General features: G+C 32.5%; 1 protein-coding gene across 1 annotated transcript in view; it reads left to right on the top strand.

Annotated features, from left to right (window-relative positions):
- Nucleotides 1-6: 6 nt before the first annotated feature.
- LOC109533889 (lachesin) overlaps nucleotides 7-21,963 on the top strand; it is a 184,987-nt gene continuing 163,030 nt past the window's right edge. Inside the window, exons 1-2 of the mRNA XM_019899403.2 lie at nucleotides 7-335; nucleotides 3,327-3,545. Coding sequence (XP_019754962.2) covers nucleotides 7-335; nucleotides 3,327-3,545 — 548 coding nt within the window. The remainder of the gene's footprint in view (nucleotides 336-3,326; nucleotides 3,546-21,963) is intronic.

The raw sequence follows: 21,963 nt of genomic DNA, 5'->3' as shown, positions 1-21,963 counted from the left end.
GTAAAGATGTATCAACTTCTTCCGCTAGTTAGTGTATTTAGCGCTGTATTTTCCACTTTGCCTGTGGAAATGTGGTGTCTTATTTTAAGACTCCTGGATTCCTCGTCATTGTTGGCAGCAGCCAGAAGTTCTCCACTTTTCGAACGAGTTGTCGAAGGAGACCCAATTTTAAAGAAGACGGTCCAGAAAGCAAAGCGAGATGAAGAGCAAGAAATTATGGAACGGTTTACCAGGCCTGGAATGGCTGCCAGCATCAGCAGAGATGAGCATGCCATGCTGTTTGGTACGAATAGACAGAAGATTGTAACAATTGCCAAAAGCAAGTATTCGCTTAGGCAAGTAAAGTCGTACCATAAGAAAACGGAGAGCTCAAGATGTAAATCCAGGACCACAACGACGAAAACTGCAAGGTTTAATCCATACCGGATATAGAAAATAATAATATCTTGACAAATAAATACTTTCTTTTTAAAACGGTCTAATTTTTTCCATTTAATGTTGTTTTTTAGTAGTTTGCACATATTTATGGCGTGTTTTACTATTATTTTGGTGTTTTAATATGTGTTATTCAGTATTAAATGCGAAGCTCCCGATACTATTGTTTTTTAGATAAGATAGCTTTCGTCACAGTAGCCGAGTGTTCAACTAATATGTTACTTACAATTTCGCGTGAAAGAATTAAAAATATTATTTACTTCAACCACGATAGTATCACCATTAATTTTTTTAGAATGCACATTTGTAAATTTTTCTATTATTGATTGCAAGTACTGTGTTCACAGCTGATTGTACCACAAATCTGGCCTGCCAAACTCTTCCATTACAATTTTTCCGTATTTTATCGAATCATTCTGCTACGGTTTAAATCAACATTTCTAAATTATAATCGATATTTTGAAGTCCTTTAATTACTAGTAATAAGTAGAAGTAAATACATTTTATTGACAATAAATACTAACTTCACATTATTATTTTATTTTTCCGTTATTTGACAAAATGTTTAGTTGGATCATTACTACTACTTTAGAAATTCTTGCACAATATGACTAATTTCAAGCTTTATTGATTTAACTCACTGTTTTGTTAACTACTTACATTGAGAATTTAGAGTGAGGTTTCCGTGATTGCCATACACACAGAGTGATTCAAAATTGGCGTCGTTACTCTGGAGGTGTTGTCTGGCGGTGTTTTAGGAGCACAGCAAAAATAGTAAAAACAATTAATTGATATTAAAAACTGAGAAATTTGCAAAAAACTATATTAGAAAAACGGCAACAATGTTTTTGAAGGGAGTCTGCCTAATTAACATTACGTAAATACCTGTTGCTTCCTAATTATTTAAAACCAATAAGATAGACAAGAATAAACGGAAAATTCAACAGAATCGGTGAATGACGGAACCTATTTCGAAACTCATAACCTCGAATTATTAATTTGTTTACAAATTACAAAAACATACATTTGCGCCTGTAACTCCAAACAAGTGCCTGTGTTGTTTGGTTATTATGCAATCATCTCGAGCAGCTTCCCGTATTCGGTTAATTAACTAATGCTCAATTTATAGCGGTGTTCAGTAATCCATTGGTTTAATGTGATCTTACATGCGTGGTAGGAATGTAGGCGGTGTTTAATTTGGTGCCTGGGAAAGTGTTAGTTGCTGCGCAATGTTCTGAGTGCCTCGGAAAGGCTGTTCTGCAATTATGTCTAATAATTGTTCCCCTGTGTCGAGAACCCGAACATCTATTGTCGTCCACTATCTTCCTGAAACCACTCTCCTCGCCTCGTTTGTTGGAGTGAGTTCTTTCAGCTTCTGCTATGTTATTGCAGCATTTCCCCTGAACTAATCGCATATCCAAAAAATTCGTGAAAGGAAATTTAAAGTAAGTCACTGTTTGACAAATTATTGTTATTATTGACAAGGGCTATCCACCTGCAACTATCTGTTGATGACAAAAATCATCATTGCCGCTTTGACTTTTCATCAAGAAATTCTAGAAGAGAACTTTTTTAATATAATTCTTTCATTACAAGCTTGCCGTATTTTATCGAATCGTTCTGATACGGTTTAAGCAAACATTTCTAATCTATATTTTGAAGTCAATTAATTACTAATAATAAGTAGAAGAAAATACATTTTATTGACAATAAATACTAACTTCACTATAAACTATTATTTTATTTTTCCGTTATTTATTAAAATTTTTAGTTGGATCATTACTACTACTTTAGAACTTCTTACACAATATGTCTAATTTCAAACTTTATTTATTTGATTACCTGTATTGTTACCTAGTTACATTTAGAATTTAGAGTGAGGTTTCCGTGATTGCAATATAAATAATATGATTCAATTCCACTGGGAGATGACCACGTTAGGGTGGTAATTTAAAGATAAAATATGGAAGTTTCTAAATTGAGATATTTAATTCCAAACTTCCTGTATTTCCTGGGAATATTCTTCTACCTGAAAATATTTGACGATTGATTATAAAACTTGCTACAAATAATCAGAAAATTGGGCAGTGAATTAATAGTTGCTTTTGAAGTATAGTAGAATTGACAAGAAGTACTTTATATCTTCAACATGCTCGTATCACTGCTGCAAGTAGTATTGGAAATATATGATTTAGACCTATTTTTACTAATTTGAAAATAGGGTCACAAAATATTGCATGAGCTTCGAAATTTCATTAACTTGGACTATGGTAGAACAAAATAGGCTCATAAAGTGGAAATAGGTTGAAACGCGATAAAGATTTGCTTTCGAATTGTGTACAAATTGATAACGAACGATTGACACATTTCAGACGGCACTCCGGCCACGGTACCCTGGAAATCCACGATTTTCAAAACTCGATTTTTTTATGTAAGGTTGAAAATATTTTGAAAGAATTGACAAATAAATATACTTTCCTAAATAAAACAGTTTAATTTTTCTGCAAAACTACGATATGTAGTTATGTCAATTTAGAACTTATTTACCGATTAAGCGAAATTGTTTGATTGACTTGCTTTTAATTGCCAACTGGCACGACTAGCATAAGTTACAAAACAGTTACCAATTTTTCTTATGGTTGATTCTTGTGCGAGAAAATATTATATATATATATCTGATCCATTAGCGAATTACTGGTGCAATATTTGGAGAAATAATATGAACTTTGCAGTTTGTCTAATACGGAGTGAAACATATAATATTAATGGAGTAAGGTGGTAAAGTTTAAGCTATCATTAACAGGTAATTCGAATATCAAACTTGGAGCAGCTTGACATACAATTACCCATTGAAATAGTATAATTTTCGTCGAGATTGGTTGAAATAATAGGTGGAGCCCAGCTTTTAAGGACGATGAATCTTACTTATCTGAAAAGTTAAAAGATGCGAAAACGATTGTTCGTTCGCGAGGAGCACCGAGTGACAAGTGGGAAGCTAAAGTTGGAGCTCGAGATACAGATAGTGCGAAAGATTTATTGTTATATCGTCGGGATTTAGATGGAACAGACCGGCCGAGACAAATCCTCTCTGATGGAAGCTATTATCACCGGTTAGTCCTGCTGCCGTTGTTGAGCCCCGCTCAACTGCGAGCCATACAACGAGCCATCAAACGCTTTAAACTTTTCCGCATTTGCAACAAAATATCTATCATACTTTACACAAGCTTTATTGATGTACTCGATCGGCTGTCGAGACTTTTTCCTAATTAAACTTACTTCTAGTATTAGACTTAAATATAATATTGCGTCTGTCTCCTGTAAATACTTTTCTTTGATAAATTAACGCTTCATAACCAAAGAGTAAATTATAATTGCACGGTAACTTTAGGTGAGACCGCGACACAAAAAAAACCCATTTAGGAAAACGGAGAATGACAAGTTAATTTACTTTTTAGCTCTGGTGCAAACAAGCGACGGAACTTTTTTCAAATTGTATTCATTATACGAATGATACCCACTATATTGTCTAAATGTAAATTTCTGACTTGACTATATTCTCCGGCCTCACGTTTGAACACATAACAGGAAATGAATAAGGCACTGAGAGGAAAGTGACATGTCAACATGAGATATTGACTCTTGCTTCTTTCTTGCCACAGTTTGTTGGGAAATTCTTAGAGTTACATGCTAGGCAACTAATTGAAAATCATTGCATTTTGTACATTTTCAACATCTGAAACATTCCAGTAAATGAAAACTGAAAAATAAATTCTTTATGATTATAACTATTTCCCCTTTATATTTTTGTTGCCTATTTTATGTTAAATTAATCAACGTTTAAGAAACTGATAGACAAAATATGTGACGAAGAAATGAAATCAATAAAAGAAGTTTTATTAATAAACGCGAGTTTTTGCTTCTGTTATAATGATACTAACTTTTCACAGGAAAACATTTTTATGTTGTAAATTTTAAATATAAATATTGATATTCCATAGGAGTTAATGGAAAAAAATGAGAAATTATCGGGGACCGCTCTAGTTATCACGGGGTATTGGATTGCAGTTTCAACAAAATAACTGTTTAAACTGACAAATAAGTTATTATGCTGCTGTTATAACAAATCTAGTTTGGTTTTAGGCTTTCTAAACACCATGTGTTTTTGCTGAGGGAATCAGCATAGTGCTGAAACCATCAGAAACGATGATCCAATTGAAAATGCTACAGAATAAGAAGAGAATAATATAAAAAATCAATTATGAAGGTTCCCAAGCTCTGAACATAATCATGCATGAGATAGAAGATTTTTCGAGCTATTAAATATATATATTTGTCAAGGGCCCCTTCTGAGAAAATAGATAATAAAGTTGCTACATTGTTTCTAAGAGTTAAAAGCTCCAAAGTTTCATTGTGTAAGAAATCAATTTTATAAGCACATGCTTACTATTTGCTTGCATTTGCTTACTAAACCCGTCCCTTTCCAAGTTGAACGAGTAATGTAGAAATAATTGCGAGCCAATGATTGGTAAGTACCATTAGTGTACTAAGTCAAACGCCTGATCCGAATTTAACTTTATAACGTGGAACATGTCATAAGTCGTACTTTGGTACTTGAGGGTCATGAGTTTTTGCCTGAAACTAAAATAGAACTACCGGTTGATTCAGTGGTTGCATCAGGTCGAAAGTTGCTACGCATTAAATAAGATACGATTCCGTTTATTTTTTCCGTTGCCTTTTTTACTCCATAACGAAGCGGAACATTGATGAGCTTTGGGCAATTTTCTTCCGCTTAATTTCCATTTTTACAAAGGAGTATAAGATGATCGCTTGGCTTTGTTTTATCAGAGCGTTGACCTCTGCGCTCTGCTCTCGCCTCAACGAACGGACACCTCCAGTATTATCTTCCACTAAAACTATTTCCGTGATACAACCGGGATGTAGAATTATGGAATAATGAACCTTGCGTATTATCTGCAGTGTAATAAATATATTGTTTGGGCAAAATTACTTGTTTCAGAATGTAATTTCAAAATATCTCATTGAATTTTCTCTTGAGAGAGGACCTCTTGATCTCATTTTATCAGGCTTTAAAACTTTGTATGGTTTTGTATCGAATAAAAAACTCTCAGGACATCGGTTTAATTTAAACTTAAAATTACTACTTTTCTTATAAAGCTAAAAACCAAATTCGCAAATTTTAGACAGCTGAAGTAGTTACAAGTCGGAAATTAATTTCAGGAAAATGTTTATATAGCAAATCGATTTAGAGGGAGAACGACAGAGCGACAGCTATTTGCATTTGATAAGTGAGATAATAACGCATTGATAAAGAAGATAAATGTGCTAATGCATCATACTTCCTTATAATTAGCATCATAATTAATTAACATTGTTATAATACAGACCGTTATGAGTCAGAATGCTAATATTGTTCTACAAGCCACAGAATTGGGACTTCATATTAGAGAGTTTTTGGATGGAATCTATTTTTACGCTATAGATTATTCACTGTAATTTATTAACATATATCTAGTGCCGAACATAATGTTGCCTAAAAGCGTAGCACAGGAAAACAAACCGACACCATGTCATAACTATCAGATAAAACCAAACTTCATTAATAAAACTGGAATCGTGGAACTATAATCAATGAAAATATTTGCCAAAATTGTTGCAGCTTTACATCACGAATATTTTTCTTCTAAATATTGAAATTCCAAAATTATGTAGTGATTCAAAGATGCGATGCCAAAATTCCCCATCACAGCCATTGTGGTGTGTTGTGTTCCGACTTAGAGAAGATTTAATATACCACTTAGGAATATTACTCAAGAAACCGCCTGAACAATTTTAGCGCGGCTTCAATGTCTACAATGATTTTTTGATTTTAAAATCCAGTCAAGATTAAAGGTGTCACATCAGGAGTACTTAATTAAACATACGAAGATATGAAAATGTACAAACATTTGTAAAACGAAATTACAAAAACATACAAAAATATAATGTGTTGAGCAACTATGCGTAGCAATTAATTTTACTTGAGTTTCGAGCAAATAAAATAATTTTTGACATTGCTATCAATGTTAAAATCAAGAGCTCAAAAATCATTATTTATATCTACTTATTAAATAATTTAATTTTCTGAAAATCACTGTTTTGCCTTTGGAGAACAAACTGCCAGTAGATTTCTAAAATATTCTTGGCAGAAGAATTTCATGCGTTTCAGTACAGAGCCAATATATAATATGTAGCCATCCAGTTCTCTCGAATTTTGTTGTCTACAATGTTCGGCCGCTTCCTAACAGTAAATTTTAGGTGTTAATTATCTTACTAACTTATATTTACTTAGTCTGATTAAAATCAGCTTAGGGCTGACTTCATTTTCTAAGTGCATTGTTACCTGAGTAACTAGGCTGTATAAATATTGCGTGGAGTTAAAGGTCATGGAAGAAGAAGACTAAAGAACCTGATTACAAAAACCCTTGACTTTGATCCAGACACCACTTTTTGGTGTCTGCATCAAAACTATCCGAGTAGAACAAGTCGGATTGCCGATTTTAGAAACAGAGCACAAAACCAGCTGAATTTAAATAAATACGTTGAAGTGCATTATGAATTGTGAGAAAGATTCCGGATACTTAAAACATCCAGTTTGCTCGTACTTCACGTTTTTTTCTATAACCTGCCCAGAATGAGGTGTGAGTGAAATTATAGTCTAAATTCCCTAAAATTTTAAGCCATGCCTTCAAGAGTTGCATAAGCTATACCTGCTGCACTGGCCCTTTTAGTGGAAGCGTTTATGATTTTACTTTTTTTGCTTTCTTTGTGCTTCGGTGATGTCTTAACCGACGCGCTCCTTGTGAGTCTCTCTCCACCGCTGTTACCAAGGCACAGAATGGTCCTGGAAATACTGGAAATGTACCAGGAGAACCAGCTTGAGAACCAGTAATCGGAAAAACACACGGAAGTCTTCAATAACGTTTAGGCGTAAAGTAAATAAGTAAGTCCGGAAAACAATTCAGCCGACACAACGTAACTGTTTCTTGTCATGTTAAGTCTGATATATTCGAAATATAAGTATTTGTTCATTGAAATTTAAATATTTGTTCACAGTCCTTTTTCGTTTTCTAAGAATGAAAGTATGTTCAGTTAATTTCTGAAAACTGAACATTAAAACGTCTACACTCTCAAAATGGGCTTTTGAAACTACTAGCTATTTTCTAAAATTTAGTGATAAAGTCAACTGGAAATAATTATAAATAATCTTTATTTCCTATAGAAAAGGCTGTCGATCCAATGGGTCTTTCTGCCTTGAAATATATTTTTTGTTGCCATATAATATACTTGAGAATTAACCTGTGATGCCTTCATGTTAGAATTAATCCTACTACAAATACTAAACCTGCATTACTCATTCCGATTTACCAGCCTCAGTCTTAGATACTTTCTGATGCATTTTTGTTTTTTACTCGCAAATTAATGATTATCTTGCGTGTTCTCATATATAAAAATGCCGTCTTTGTTTTTTCAAGTATATGACTATTGGTTGTTCATCTATCAAAATTAAATCTATTCGTATTAAAATATATATTGCATATTATACTAGCGGCATATAATTGTTTTTCTCTTAATATTACTAATTAACAAATTTTGCATGTTTTTGCAGATTTTAGAACCATGATTAATATGTGAGTTTTAATACTTTTGAAAGCAGGTTTCAAATGGGAAATCTTATAAGAACATCAGGCGGCACAAATACGTTCAATAAACATCGATCAACCTAAGCAAATGGCAATCGTTGCTCTTCTCATTTGATAAATCGTTCCATTTTTGTATATGTTTGATCCTTTCCCAGTCAGATAATATGTGCGTCCAGTTAAGATAATATTGTTCAATCTGAACGAAGCTAAGATATGTTTGGCTGTGAAACTCTGTAGGTTCTTTCAGTTTCGTCAGTTAAATGTTTGAACCTGGTACACCAACTAAACCTATCTACACGTGCTCGCAGATATTGAGTTTGGGATACTAAAAACATTTGAACTAATATTGAGCTTATAAGGTTATAGGGTTCTAAATATCGGTGCGAGTTCAGTTTATCCTGCATTTGTTTAACCGTAAGATACAATTTGTGGAATATTGGCGGAAATATTTGTCAACAACAGTGAATTCTCAGCTATTTAATAATGTAACATGATAAAAATTCACACTGTTTCTTAAAGTCATATTTATGATTCTCTTGGGTAGCTTAAATTACCGTTGGAATGAACTATGCATTTTTTCTTTGATGGAAATATATTTTATTCATAATTTATTAGCATATGACGCCCATGTTTTATTCTTCAGATAAGCGTTCGATAGAGTTAATAAGCGACAGATTACTATATAAATTTGTTTGTTTCGAAGCTCAGTTTTAACAAACTTATTAGTTATGTGTCTCCAAAGAAATACATCCGGGTAACGTAGCTTTAGATATGACCGTGTTACAAATTGCTTTGGCATGCCTCGCGGCTAAAATGCAAAACTCGGGCTGACGTTAAAATTAGAAGTTGCTCTGTAGGGCGGGAGTAAGGAAAATTTTAAAGCACTAAAATATTGCAATAATAACTCGCAAAGTTGTTAGATAGTTAATGGCCAAAACAAGAGAATTATATGTTAGTTTACAGTTTTGAAGGTGACTTTTCTATGTAATAGGTAATATAAGCTTGATGCTCTTTCATGTTATTAAAAATGTGTATGACAATAATCTGAGCTACTTAGAATGAGGAGGTTCACTTGGGCTCAGCACAGACGAAATATGAATAACGGCTGAACAGGTGAAGAACTACTACCTGTTCTGGAAATGCGTGCTGTAAAGTGACAAATTGGAGCTTAATTGCTGCTGTCCTATCCATTAGACGCCGACATTATGCGTTCAGCAAACAGCTTTATACTTTGAACTTAATATTGTTGTTTTCGGTTTTTAAGAGGATCGATATAAACAATATTCTTGTTATTATCCTGCCTTTTTCTAGTTTGCAACCATTTTAGACTTAAATTTACCACTGGATACTTTGGGGTTACATCTGTTGCATTGAATATAAATATAAGCCGTTTGAGTTACTGCCATGTTGGATAGAAATTTCGAGTATTTTCTGGCCGTTCTTAATTTATTCCAGTCTTGAAACTGGCCCATAATTTTTCTGGCTAATTTTTAAGACATCGAGCAATTGAAAGTGCTAGTAATAAACTTGGCAATAAAGCAGTCAAAAATATATATTTGAAAGTAAAAATCCGGCTCTGCAAAAAAGGTAAATCAGAAACTCCTTTTGCGGTCCTCGTCTTAATAATTGTACCTTAATTTTGCAAATCTTATTAGATACCTTTGGAAAAATGTAACATGGCTCAGTCCTTTCTGGATGTTTTAAATTCATCATGAAGTTTGCGAATGATCATCACTTTTGTAATCAAATTATGTTCAAAATTTAACTTGCAAACAATTTCGAACCAACAGCGGTGGCTAATTTTCCCGGTTGGTCTGCAAATATAATTGCCTAACCTCTGGCAAACAGTCGAAAAAGGGCGTTTTTGTTCTTTTCAATCAATGGTCATTTCAAATTTAATGGTGGTTTTGTAGTTTGCTAACTACATAATTAAAATATAAATCGAACCTTTTATCGCATCTGAGGGAATTATACCCATTTTTTCTTGAATTGAACCAGGCTCGAATTATGTACCATACATTTATTACTCTAAATAAGTTATCTCAACTATTTTCTAATGGCCAATTTTCTCTCAGAATCATTAAAATTGGCTCAAAAGTCTAAACTTTTAGCTTTTGGCTTTTGCTTAACAAATTCATGGCTGGTGTTCAGATATTGTTATACTTCTAAATACAGTTTTTGAAGCTGTATTCTTTCTTCTAGCTCCTGGCTCTCACATGATGGTTACTATTAGATAAAAAAGTTGGGGTAGCTGGAGATAATTGGATTAAAGGCGAAACAGTACGGGACGAATATCAACACCAACAGTTGAGTAATTTCAATACAGTTATATTACTTTAACCGGCACATTTGAATAATTTTGTTTAGCATTTAAAAAACGGAAAAAAAGTACATATTTGAAAATAACGTATAATGTATAGTGGTTTGTAATTGTTTGCTTAGTTTGTGTGAGTAATGTGGAGACTCAGGGTTCTAACCAAAAATAAGTTACATTTTTTTTAACTGATTATTTGGGTTGGTGTTCCGGAAAGATCACGTTTGCGAACAGCTTTTCTCAAATCATAATTTTCCAATATGCAAATAATCGTTGATAATGAAGTTTAATATTCGATCGAGAGGAATGTTGGCAGCCAGGGTAACTAGTAAGATTTAATCTGACACGACAATAAATCAAGTCGCGTATTCTGCAAGAGGACTCAGATAAAACCATTTGGAGCTACGTCTGAAACACCTCAGGCAAATCTTGTCTCAAAATTTCCGTCCCTAGTTGTACAATTTTATTTATTCTGGAATATTTTTGGTACGTTACGGAACCGTTGTATTTGTTCTTTAAATTAAGCCATGACCGAAGTAACGATTTCTATCTAAGTAAAGCACAATTTCAGTTAAAAATGTGTTGCATTTATCTGTAATTAATTACTGCTGCATTTTGTTTTACTCTTGAAGACTTTTTTGAGATTTTAATGTGGCCTGATACTGATAACTTTCACTTTTTTCGAATCCTGAAAATATAGATTTACATCTGAACAAAAAAAATATATTCATATACAAACGTGACAGTGTAACATTATGAGCATATGGGAGTTGGAAGTATGAGCATGAAAATTGACCAGTTTGTTCATGGCGCATTTAAACGATAATGGTAATTAATGTCCTGATTAAAACCGACTAATATTAACGTCATATATCCACTTTCAATTCAATATGCGGACATTAAACATCCCCATGCTCGTAGTTTTACAATGTGCATTCATTTTCTACTAAATACTCTAGGTATTTATGACAATTTACTACAAAGCTCGGTAGTATATAAAATGTCACGTTCTCGACCGACAAGATACGCTTTTTGGTATTTATTGTTTATCGTTATTTCATATAAACGACTATTCTTTAAGGATTAGTCAGCCTGTCATTATACAAAACGTATACTGGTCAGTGGGCCAAATATGTCCTATAAAGTTAGAAAGTGAGACTTTTAAATGACACTTCGTTTAATCACATTGGAGTTTTTGCCGTATTAAAAACAATTAAGAAATGAAAATGCGCTCAAAAAACCTTTTTATTTATTGTAGTATCGTCGTTCTGCATGACTAATACTTCTTGCATCATTTCATATGAAAATCAAAGCATTGTTCAATAATCATTAAAGAAAACATATTTCGTTTAACTGAAAATCTGTTGCATATTTCCTAGATTTGTTATATATGTCAAAACTCAATTAATGAACATGTTTCTGCTATATCCAATCCATGCAATTAGTTATTAATTTACCCAAAATTTTATTCAATATTTCTCTTAATCATGTTTATTTGTAATATTTTCATATTGCTAATTAATTTCAAATGAATCTGCTATCATTCGCAAGCAAATAACTGTAGCTGAAGTCCTTTAACGAAAATATGTTTTTGAAATTTCAATAAAATCATATGTAAAACTTTATCGCACATTTAAGTTACGTTGGATATCGGTGTCTATCGGATAGAAAAGAGAGGTATTTCAAATTTGAATGGTACGTTTCTTTGTAATTCCGTCCATTCCGATAAAGTTTATTATCGCTTCATAAAATATAAATGAACATATCCACGGTTCAGTTTTATAAATCCTTGAAAATAGTACACGCAAACTGCTTATGCACTAGCATTTTAGTATATTCGACAATGTATTTATGGAAGTGGCAAAACAACCTCGACTAAGTTTATTTCATTCTAATATCTGAATAATGTTAAAAATTATTAGATGTTTTTCAACATTGTCATGGTTTTGGGAACCGAATATATCAGACAGTCAACAATAATTTAAGTTTTAAAAAGCCAGCTTTTCCGTTATTGAAAGTATATTTTAAACTAGTTTTTTTACCTATAAACAAGTTAGAATGTATTAATCTTATCGAAATTTTAATGTTTAGTGAAACTCATATACATATGTGTACATCTTTTTCAGCCTAATTTGCCGAATATCCTGCAATTATGTTTATAAATTAGATACAAAGTATTGATCCGATGCGCATGTTGTTCACTTTGATGATAGTTTTCAAATGAAAAATTATATCGTATTAAATTTCATAATGGCAAATATTGAAAGTGGTATAGTGTGAATTTGCCCAGAAAGCGTATTTGAACAGCAAGAAATATTTTTTGCAATACTTTATAAGAACCATCCATTAAAATGTTCCATGTTTGATCCACTTACTGTAGTCGAAAAGCTGCATAACTCTGGTATAAATCTGAAAAATAATTGGTGAAACGGACGCAATATCCACTACTCAATTAAAATATAATATTTTGACTAACAGTGAAATGCAGTGTTATTTATCATTTAAATAAATATCGAAACTAGTATTTCTTGAATACATTAAGCTTATTTAAAAAAAACATTTGGCTTGCAGAAATATGTGCTGTTGTACTAATACACAAATAATAAATTTGATATGATTTTATTACAAATAAGTGAAATCGTATAATTATTTCTCACTTATTCAATGCAAAATACGCTTGATTGATCGAATGAATGCCACGTTTGGACAGACCAAAATACCAATTAGATCCACTTATTGTTTGAATTTGTTTTGATGCACACTGTAAAGTATAAGAGTACCAACGCCATTATAAATAAATGCAGCGCTTTCCGTCGAAAAGGCCGTACCAACAAGGCTTTTCTTTTAAGTTCCTTTGATGGTTCGCCACTTTGAAGGCGGTTTGTCGAATTCGTATGTTGAAAAGAGATAACATGAATATATAAACAGATCAACGCAATAACCGAAGATGACGTTAACAAAATTTTCTGCCTTTGATCATCACCTATATGTCCATAGATTTTTACGCAAAATAGTTTCACATCTGTGGCCCCTTTTCAACGGTCGACAGGCCAGAAGATAATTATTCAAAGAAAGTTCGCATGGGTAATTAATGATACTAAATAACAGAGCAATAATCTGAAATGCAAAAACAACTATTGAAGGAGAAATATTGAAAAGCAATTATAAGTTGTGAGATTGTTTCGAGGAAAAAGAAACACTGGCGTAAGATTTGCAATTCATAAATGTGGTTTTCGTAGCAATAGAGATCCCAGCTTGATAAACTGCCAACAGTATAAACATTTTAACCCTGTCACAGAAGAAGTCGCAGGAGTCCGTTTTATATTTCAAATTTGAATATTCAAGCTCATCTCTGCTGGTGGACTGAACCAAAAGAATCGCAAACATAACTGAAAATCTAAGTATTAAGCAAATCGTTTAACATGTGTTTCGATTTCGTTGGCCCGTACATAAATTTGGTTCTACACACAAATATTATATTTTTATTTTTGTATGTAGCATCTAATTGGCGCGCATAATTGCTTTCAAATATTAATATCAACTCTATGAATATTAAAATAATTACATAAAAGCAAAAACGTTTATCTGATTGTGATTTAATAGAGGTGTTAAATAATGTAATTTAAATATGTCGGTATTACGTAATTGCATAATAAATATACGTCTATTACTTGTAAACTTGTTTTCATTATAAATCTTTCATATATAATTTAGAGTTATTTTAAAATAATTAATATCTTTGTTGGCTTGTAGGATCATAAGCGTGTCAGCTTTTACGATTAATGTGATTAATACATTTCTGTTTTGCAGATTTTGTAGTTTTCACCTTTCAAAAGAAGTTATTGAAATTATCTTACTGTTTCTAATGCAAATTTGTAGAAAATAATTAAAATACAAATTAAAAGAACCAACAACATGTATTCACTGTGTTGTTTGCTATTTTTATATTAAATTTAAACTGAATTATAATTTGATATATAATTCAGTAATTTATATTTCCAATCTTCCATTGCCCTTTAACACGGATATTACAACTATCTCCTTCTAATCACCTAATTTCGTTTTCCATAACAGCATCTGGTATTTGATTATTTTTATAAGTGAGCGGCCATACAATACATGATTCAACAGCGATTTAAAAGTAAATTTTATTGCATTTTATCATTTTGTTTCGATAAAATTTCGTTTCTTCTGTGTAAAACAGTTTTAAAGGAAATTAAAAATAAATCTGTTGAAACTCATGTTTTAGTACTTACTGTGGATAAATTCAAATAAATATAACGCGATCACTCAACTCAAATAAATGTTTCTATAACCCATTTTTTCCAAGAATTAGCTTGTATTATTAGTCTGGATCTGTATCAGCTCGTCTGGTCAGCTACAGCTGAATTTTGTGTACGAGGGGGAATATTATTTTTTCGACATAAAAAAAAACGATTGTTTTACTTTCTGATTTAATATTTTTAGGTTTTATGTAAAATTGTCAAGTAGAAATAAAGCAGAAATCAATGTCAAGAAAAAAGAATCTCAGTTGATACCAGAACTGTTAGCGTTTGCCAGTCTTTGAGAAAACGAATTAATTAGCAGTATAAATAAGACGAAGCATTAAAATTCAGTTGAAGTAGAAATAACATAGAGGGTTAGAAAATAGTTGTGATGTAGAAATTTGATTTGAGTTAATTTTTTGGCAGTCAATGTCCTCGTTAAGTATGAAGAACATTTGAAGTGTTTTGAATTTTAAAATGTTAATTGTAATGAATAGTTATCGATTTACTAATCAACTGCATTAAATTAACGGCCGTTTCTATCAAGCCCGAAATTCGCGACTCTACACTATATTTGTAATACTGTGTACAAAATTGAAAATATGCGCACATTTTAAAGCGAGTTTTATTTACCATTAATTAAATCAGGTTGATTAGAGGATCGGATTCTGAAAAGGCCGCAAAGATATTTTCTCTGCAAATTATATTATGCGTTATATGGCAATGCTTGTTAACTAGCTCCAATAAAATCCTGCGTAAGTGAAATAGTAAAATATTGCTGATAATGGTGAATGTTTGAAAGGAGAAAGAAACGTAGTCTGGTCCAGGTTTAATACATCGGAAAAGTTTATCAATAAGGTGTTTGGCAGTTGGATATAATAATAACGATAAAATGGATAGATCTCGAAAACGTTGCTGGAACAAAATCCTTGCCGACAGATAATTAATTGCAGGCACACGGTCCAGAAAAACAAGTATTTGGAAACGCAGAAAGTAGAAATAGATGAAACAAAAAGTTTTCTGTTTTCTCTCTGCTGACATCAATTTTAAATTGGCTTACGGAAAAACGTTAATTGCATTGTGCTAATTCCTATGAAACACTGTTATCGAATACAAATAATAAATGAATTTCAAATTTAGTGTAACGCAAATCTCATGATCTATGAATATCCTATGAGGCAATTTTCTTGATATGCTCATGGAGCATGTACTATGACTTTCCACATGTTACAACTAAGGGAATGTGCACTGCTCAGGAGCAGTGGTCGGAAATTTGTGTTTATACAGATTTAAGTGGCATTTATGCAAAGGCGTCTGCTGCCGACACTCGAAGCATTTCGACGTTACCTAACGTGTTTAATTAATGAGCCACAGATCGCAGGTTCATTTCGTGACTCTTGTTTTTGATCCGTTTTGGGCTGATGCGATTTTATCTTATGGATAATTATTTTAAAAGCTTTGCCTTCACTTTGTTTGTCATCGCGTTTGATTCTGTTAAAGTCGTTACGTCCCGTGAGCTCCCCAATAATTATCTCAGCTCTTCTCCAACAGCGACTTCCATACCTTCCGAGCAAATTAATGTTTGCGACTATATCGAGTTCAAACAACTATATTTTGTATTAAACTAAAGAAATTTTAAATTTTCCTTGAAATACTACCTGACAGGTCAGCAATCACGACCACCTAACTTTTCTCTAGCTCTTAAACAATATATGAAAATTTGATTGGAGATATCATGAAATGCTGCTGATATTAAATATATCTATTTAACTCTAAAAATGTACAATATTTAAGTACAACATATTTCTGATTTTAATTCATTCATTCAATATGCCGGTTCTTCAAATATAGTCTTCATCAGCAATCAAAATACTCTTTGTTCCCTAGTGTTTTAAAAAATGTCAGCAAACTATTTTCAAAGAAACGGTTCATTCCATGTAAAATCTAAAGTAATGAATTTCTTTCTAAGCGTTCGGTTGATTAAAATATCAATCCAAAGTCATTTTATATAACGGAATTCAACGGTCATATTTTTGAAGTCTTGCTACAAATTAATACTTACGCGTGACTAGTGCAATTACCCTCAAAATCTGAAACGTTTACCAGCTATCGTCGTAAATTACATGCAAATAATTTATCGTTCGAATAATTGGGAGCGCCAACAAAACAATGCAATACAATCGTCAACAAAACAATGTTCCAGGTTTTGCTCTGCTTTTACTCAGATATTCAACAGCACTTCTTTGAAATCCTACATTTGTTTGTTTACTTCCTAGCAAACATTGGGTTTTTGAGAAATATTCTTAGACAAAAATTACTTATTCACTGCGCTAGATTATATTACAGTCAAATGTAGCGACTTATTTTATATTCACCAGTTTATAATAAAAGAATTATTTTTGAAAAAGTATTCACAACCTTATCACCCTTCTGCTGCTCCTACTATTTAAGAAAATGCATGCTTTAAAACAGGAGGAAACACATTTTCACATAACCGTCTTAAAGCGTTGCAGACATTTCCGGATATGGGTTCTTATTCTAAAATATCTTCAATTATTGCAGTGAACAATCCCGAACAGTTTCCATAGTTCTTAATCACCTTCAGCATGATCTTTGAGCAAAATTCTCTAACCAACTTTCAACCTTTGGTGTGATGTAAGTTATATAAATCTATATTCCCATATACATAGATATATTCATCTTCGAACAGACTAAGCAGATGAATGGAAGGCTTATCGAATTAGTCTCGGTTTCTGTTTTGCAAGAGTTTTCCATATATCAGTTCTGCATACAGTCCGAACCAAATCATCCCTATTGCCTTGATTAGTATTGGCCAAATCTTAACTAAGTTACTTTAAGTAAAGCTTTGAATTTAAGCTACATGTAAAATTAGATTTATGGCATTGGCCAAGCGAAATCTGGTAGCTGCATATTGTGCAGGGTTTGTGTCGAACTAAAATACGATAGATTAGTGATAGTTTCTTGACCCATACATGAATAATTGAAAGAAGGTTTTTCTTCTACCTCGGTAAGAAGCTAAAAAGGTTTTTCTTTTTTTACCACTGCTCAGAATCTGCAAGAAAGTAAAACCATCTTTCAGTAAAACACGTTAGTGCATAATTTTGTTGTTATTGTTGTTCTTCAAATTGATCTGGATTTTACACGATTACATTTAAAATAAAAATATTTCAACATTTTCTGGTTGTTTTTCTGCAATTCGTTTAGCGTCATAATGTTATTAAAGAACCCTGTTATTCGTGAATGGTGATACATTCTTATCAATAATAATTAACACTGACTTGAATGGGAGTGTGATAAATTTATTTGCAACATTCTCTCCAGGGACAAATCAAGTTTATTATTCCTATTAAGTTTCGATGGAAAACCTAGCCTCCTTTTATTTTTCAAGTCAAGGTTATTTTATGTGTGCTCTGAGCTTCCTCTTGAGTAGACTCAAATTGTTCAATTTATTAATATACGCATGAAGTACTTTAATAGTCCTACTCTGTTTGATTAATTTTGTCTTCAAATATTTGTTGATTTATTGCACTGCATGGCTGATAGTTTTAACAAAACATTCTTCCTGTAAGCCGTTCCTCAATAAATTACTTTTTATTCTCATTAGAAAAATGATGACAAAAGTACATTTTTAGAACATTAATTTTTCGTCAAATAATGCTATTGTTGATTAATTAAAAATAAACGCGTAAAGTACCTTCGTGAGAAGCAATATCTCAAAACAAGTAAAATTTACTTGGATAATTTTTCTACTGGTTGTAGCGGAGGGTTTTAATCAGATGCCATCAAATAATTTTTTTTTGATATTAAAAAAGTTTGAATTCGAATTCGTATTTCAATATTAAAGGAGTTCGAACGTTTTTTCTGCTCATAATTTTTTATCGACACATTTGAATCTACCCTTCTATCCTTCGACGAAAATTCAAGAAGCTAATTACAAGCAGAATCCGCCTTAAGCGATAGCAAAAAAGCCGTTGTTTCTCTCCTTAATCAAGACTCAACAAGCAGACTTACGAAATTAGCGAATTCCCTAATTGAAGCAAGTAGAGATTCTGGTAGGATATTGAACCTAGACAGATTTCACTTTGGAACATCTGAAAATATCGGCCAAAAGCAAACTCCTCTCTTAGTCATTTCCGAAATAAAAATATCAGTTCATTTGCATCGTAAATCAAATGTAAAATTTTATTTAGGAACAAACCTCCTCGGTCATTGGCTCTGCCTTTATGCACCGCTAGAGGCACAAATACATGAGCAATCCTCATAGACTTTTGTTACAATCAGATCAACTGAAGCGCGTGTCTCAGATCGAAGCTGCATTATTCGGAAGTTGTTGCAAATGTTTACTGGCGTAACAATATCTCGCATTGTCTGCAAATAGGTCTTGGGGAATGGTTGAATCACGTGTTTAATTTCTAAGTGGAAGTTATATCAGGAACTGTGGCATGTTATGAATAAATTCAACTGGGCTTTAATGAAAAAGTGAACTCCAACCTTTTTCAACTGGTTAGTTTTTTGCAAGTTGCCATGCTATAATTTCAGCATTCAAAATTATTGATATCACTTGTCGATGTTGACAAGAACTTGGTCGAGTTGGGGTTATTTCATTGAAAAATATTTTGCTAATATCTCTTAATGTAATAGGACTATGGTGAATTCGTCTGACAGCAATAAAGTAGTAATTATTGAAGGGCTCTTTGAAAAAACTGTGCACGATAATTTTAAGGTCAAACCTTAACAAAGAAAGTCGAGACTAGCGTAATCACATTTTTTGAACACAGCAAAAAGTCACTTTTCGACTGAATCTGAATTCTCATGGATCTTAATAAATAAGTCTCTCTGAAGTTGTAACTCTCTCCCAGCTTTTATCAAACCAAAAGCTGTGATGTATCAAGCGAGATATGTGCGACTCCATTAATATCAAACACACATCAGAAACCCCTTTAGCATATAGATGATCATGTTTGATTTATGTTTTTTCTTGGTATATTTCAGCCATTCTTTTCATCGTTCTATAACCACCTTATTACATTTTAAAAACTGAAGAAACTGAAGGGAATTTTAACGGTTTAGAGAATAAAGCATCCTAAACCCGCTCGTTTTAAAGGAGTTACTTGTACTTTAAAGAGTGCGGTAAAATACCCTTATTTGTGAACGGAGTAATATAGTGTGACAGGTAACTGATACGAAGTGGTCCATTACCGAAAAAGATAGATGGTTTTGCGGGGTTTATATTAAACTTTTTTCCTTTCGACACCTTAGCCCACGTACGCGGCATTAAATTTTCAAGTCGCGTTTGCTATTACCTTACCACACACACTTTTTAAATCCTTCATCGTCATCTGCGCGTCTCGTGATTTCCTTTAAATGAGCCATTTATGAAAAGTTTAACTAACTTAATGGGAAAATGACAGATGGTTTTAAAAAAATTAATTCACTTTCATTCGTTAATTGTAATAACGGACAAATAAAGCAGTTTAAATGAAGTGAAGAGATTTTTAACGTCTATTAACTGGAAATGCTTTCAGATCAGTCTCATAGACACATTTTGCTTGTACAACTTAGGTGTGTGAGTGGAACAGGACATAAGACGTGTATTGAAAAGAGAACAAACACCAATAGAGCCGACTAGAAGTATATAGACTACGACATTGAGCATCTTTCTTTTTCTTCTGCTGCGTACAGTTTAAGAACTTCTTTTCGCTTCTCTTCCATGTTTGGATAATATATTTAACTTAACACTTCTCTTAATTAACATTTATTGTAAACAATGCAATTGGTTTCAATTGATGCGAATTAGAATTGAAATTGCGAGTACGTTCATGTAAATTTCGAAACTTACTTTTTCAAAACCTTTTTCCTGGGTATTTTACATGAAAATTTTCGTCTTTTAAGAAGACAAAACTTTCTCACATCTTCTACTACAGGTTGATAAAGAGTGTTCATATTTCACAATAAAGCGCTATTTCTTGATCAAACGGTAATCGAGAGCTATTACAGTAGCCAATTAGTAAAGACATTTATTTAGAAAAGCTACCTGGACGTTTCGATAGCAAACCTGCAATCGGTCTCAAAAGCTTCCTAAAAAAAGACATATACTAATAATTTGTTTAACAAAGCTGACACAAATGGGTAGAAAATGGCTCTGAGTTTTAATTTTCTTTGCAAATTGTCAATTCCTTTATTGTTCAATTTCCTTTGACTAGAGTCCCATTGTTTAAAAAAGACAAATACATTTAATTAACAACTTTGAAATATTAATTTAGGTGCATGTTTGAATGTTTAAATCAAATGAACATGAGGTAACACAATTATCTTGATTTACTAAAAGGGTTTCGAAATCATGAATCCGCCTCAACCAAATAAAACTTCCCTAAAAATCTAGAAACTTTCATTGTTGGTTATTATATAATTTATTATGTATGTATTTATGTAAATGCGATGGAACAGTGTCATTAGTGCGTGTATTGGAAAAGGACGGAGCGCGCTCAGAGTTAGGGAGAAGCATGCGTATAATATTTCATTTGATGTTGACCATTTTTCCTCTCCTTCCAATACACACATTTGGAGGAATGTCTAGTTTCTCTCACGTGAGTCGAATGCAACAACTTATCAACTACAAGTAAAATCACTCCTTTATTCTATCCGCAATCATATTTGCAGTATATAAAAAATTAAATAGGGGGTTTGTATATAATTATATAGAATAGGACAACTAATATTATAATAGCAATAAAATTTACTTTTCATATGTACGTCTTGTAACAATCTGATCTTGTAGAAACAATATTTGAGACTTTGTTAACGTCCATTTAAAATGTTATTGAAATACTAAACTAACGAAATGGCGACTATTTTTTTACCAACATATATATTCTATGTGCTATCAAAAAGCAGATGTTCCTGTTAATATGTGCATATATACATATATGACACTATTAAAGCATTCGAGAAGGAATTCACAATAGAGACTAATAAAACTCTATGGAAGAGTTCCCCGTTCCCAAAACAAAAAGGGCATAAAGTGAGAGAACAAAAAAGAAATCCGGGGAGAATCAACAATTCGCACTGTCAGACGTCGGTGTCGAAAGGCGCCAACTTACATTTATTAGAGCTCTAGAAATCCTGAAATGTTCAGTATTCGTGAGGCCAGGTACTTAACTAATTTCGAGGCCATTTAGCTCTGTTAGAGGCCCTTACATTCATTATTGCCCCAATCTCAGCGATGGGA

The sequence above is a fragment of the Dendroctonus ponderosae genome, unplaced genomic scaffold, assembly GCF_020466585.1.
Source record: "Dendroctonus ponderosae isolate FM_Combo_2020 unplaced genomic scaffold, Dpon_F_20191213v2 Dpon_F_20191213_1, whole genome shotgun sequence".
NCBI lineage: Eukaryota > Metazoa > Arthropoda > Insecta > Coleoptera > Curculionidae > Dendroctonus > Dendroctonus ponderosae.
Note: the sequence above shows the minus strand (reverse complement) of the source record. Positions and strands in the feature narration are given on the sequence as shown.